Here is a 1,313-nt window from a genome sequence, read left to right on the forward strand (position 1 = left end):
AAGACTTTGCTGGGGCAGTGACTATTAGTCAGATGCCAGCAGCCAAAAGTCCTCATAACCAAGAAGGTATAAATCAATGGAATGAGCATTTTTCTCAATCTCTCCTGTCCTGGGGCACCACACAGATCCATCATCTATAGCAGCAATTGCCTCTTTAAAAAGGATAATTTGCCTCCCCCCCATTTCAGTCTGCAAAAAAGACACACCAAAACAAGACACAAGTCCAGATGGCAATGAAAGCAGTATCAAGAATCTACATAGATGATGCTAAATTCCAGAATTAAATCAATTGGAGTGGTGGAGTGAAAAACCCAGCTAATGTAAAACAGATGAGGTTCTCTGCTTTGAGGGGAAGCATTAGCTGTTCCTTTTTATTTTGTCTATTTAGACACCCAGCTGTGCTGCTAACAGGAGGAAAGCAGCAGTAGCTAGTTTCCTTTACCAATTGCCTCGAAGTGCAGAAACTGCTTTTTATTTAATTATATAAAAATAATATTTCTACCATTATGGACTGCATTTAGACAAAGCTTTCCATTTGCTTTTTTTTTTTTTTTTTTTTAAAGTGTTCTTACAAGAGCAGAATGAACAAATGCTGCTTTAATTCAGGGTGTCATTTCCAGACTACCTCTTCTGACCTTCAATCGGTCTTGCAAGAGTTTGGTTGGAAGAAAGCAAAACAAAAAACAAAAAGGAAGAAAGAAAGAAAGAAAGAAACAAACGAACAAAAACCCTCGTTAGCCTCCTGTGCCAGAACGAGCTGTTCTGGAGTTTCACAGAGAAATCAGGAAGGGGCTTTTGTATCCAACTATGTGCTGCTTCTTCCAAGAAGGGCAAAGAGCTGGGCTGGAGTCAGAGGCTTTTTTCCCCCCTCTGTAAAGGACACCCTTTTTTCTCTCTCTCTGTTAGGGCTGGGGCTTAGGGGCAGAGGCTCAGCAGAGAGAGTTGAGGGCAGCTTCCATACCCTGCAGCAAGAGGGGGAGGCTGTGCTGTACCTCCAGGGTAAGAAGGGGGGAGGGGAGAGGAGGGAGCCAGGGCCTGTCAGCAGCTCTGTGCAAGGGGGTGGGACGGGAGAGGGGGTGCCACCCCCCCGTTGACATCCACCCCCCGCTCCCACCCAAATCCCCACACCCACTCTCTGACCCCTCTGAGTCCCCCCACAACCCCTGCGCCCCTTCCCTTGGATCCTATTGCAAGACCCACTCGGGAGAGGAGAGCCCCCAACTCCCCTCACCTTGTCCAGGCAGTTGACCTTCTCGGTGGGGTAGACGATCTTGCCGCAACGCGCGCAGTTGGGGTTCATGGCTGCACTGCAG

At 47.7% G+C, this 1,313-nt stretch overlaps 1 protein-coding gene across 1 annotated transcript in view; it reads right to left on the bottom strand.

The window, feature by feature from the left end:
• The window catches only part of LASP1 (LIM and SH3 protein 1), a 58,797-nt gene extending 57,490 nt beyond the window's left edge, over positions 1-1,307 (bottom strand). Inside the window, exon 1 of the mRNA XM_006022566.1 lies at positions 1,232-1,307. Within this exon, the coding sequence (XP_006022628.1) occupies positions 1,232-1,300 (69 nt within the window). The 5' untranslated portion in view covers positions 1,301-1,307. The remainder of the gene's footprint in view (positions 1-1,231) is intronic.
• Positions 1,308-1,313: the final 6 nt, after the last annotated feature.

This window comes from Alligator sinensis, unplaced genomic scaffold, assembly GCF_000455745.1.
Source record: "Alligator sinensis unplaced genomic scaffold, ASM45574v1 scaffold886_1, whole genome shotgun sequence".
In the NCBI taxonomy this organism is placed as follows: Eukaryota; Metazoa; Chordata; order Crocodylia; family Alligatoridae; genus Alligator; species Alligator sinensis.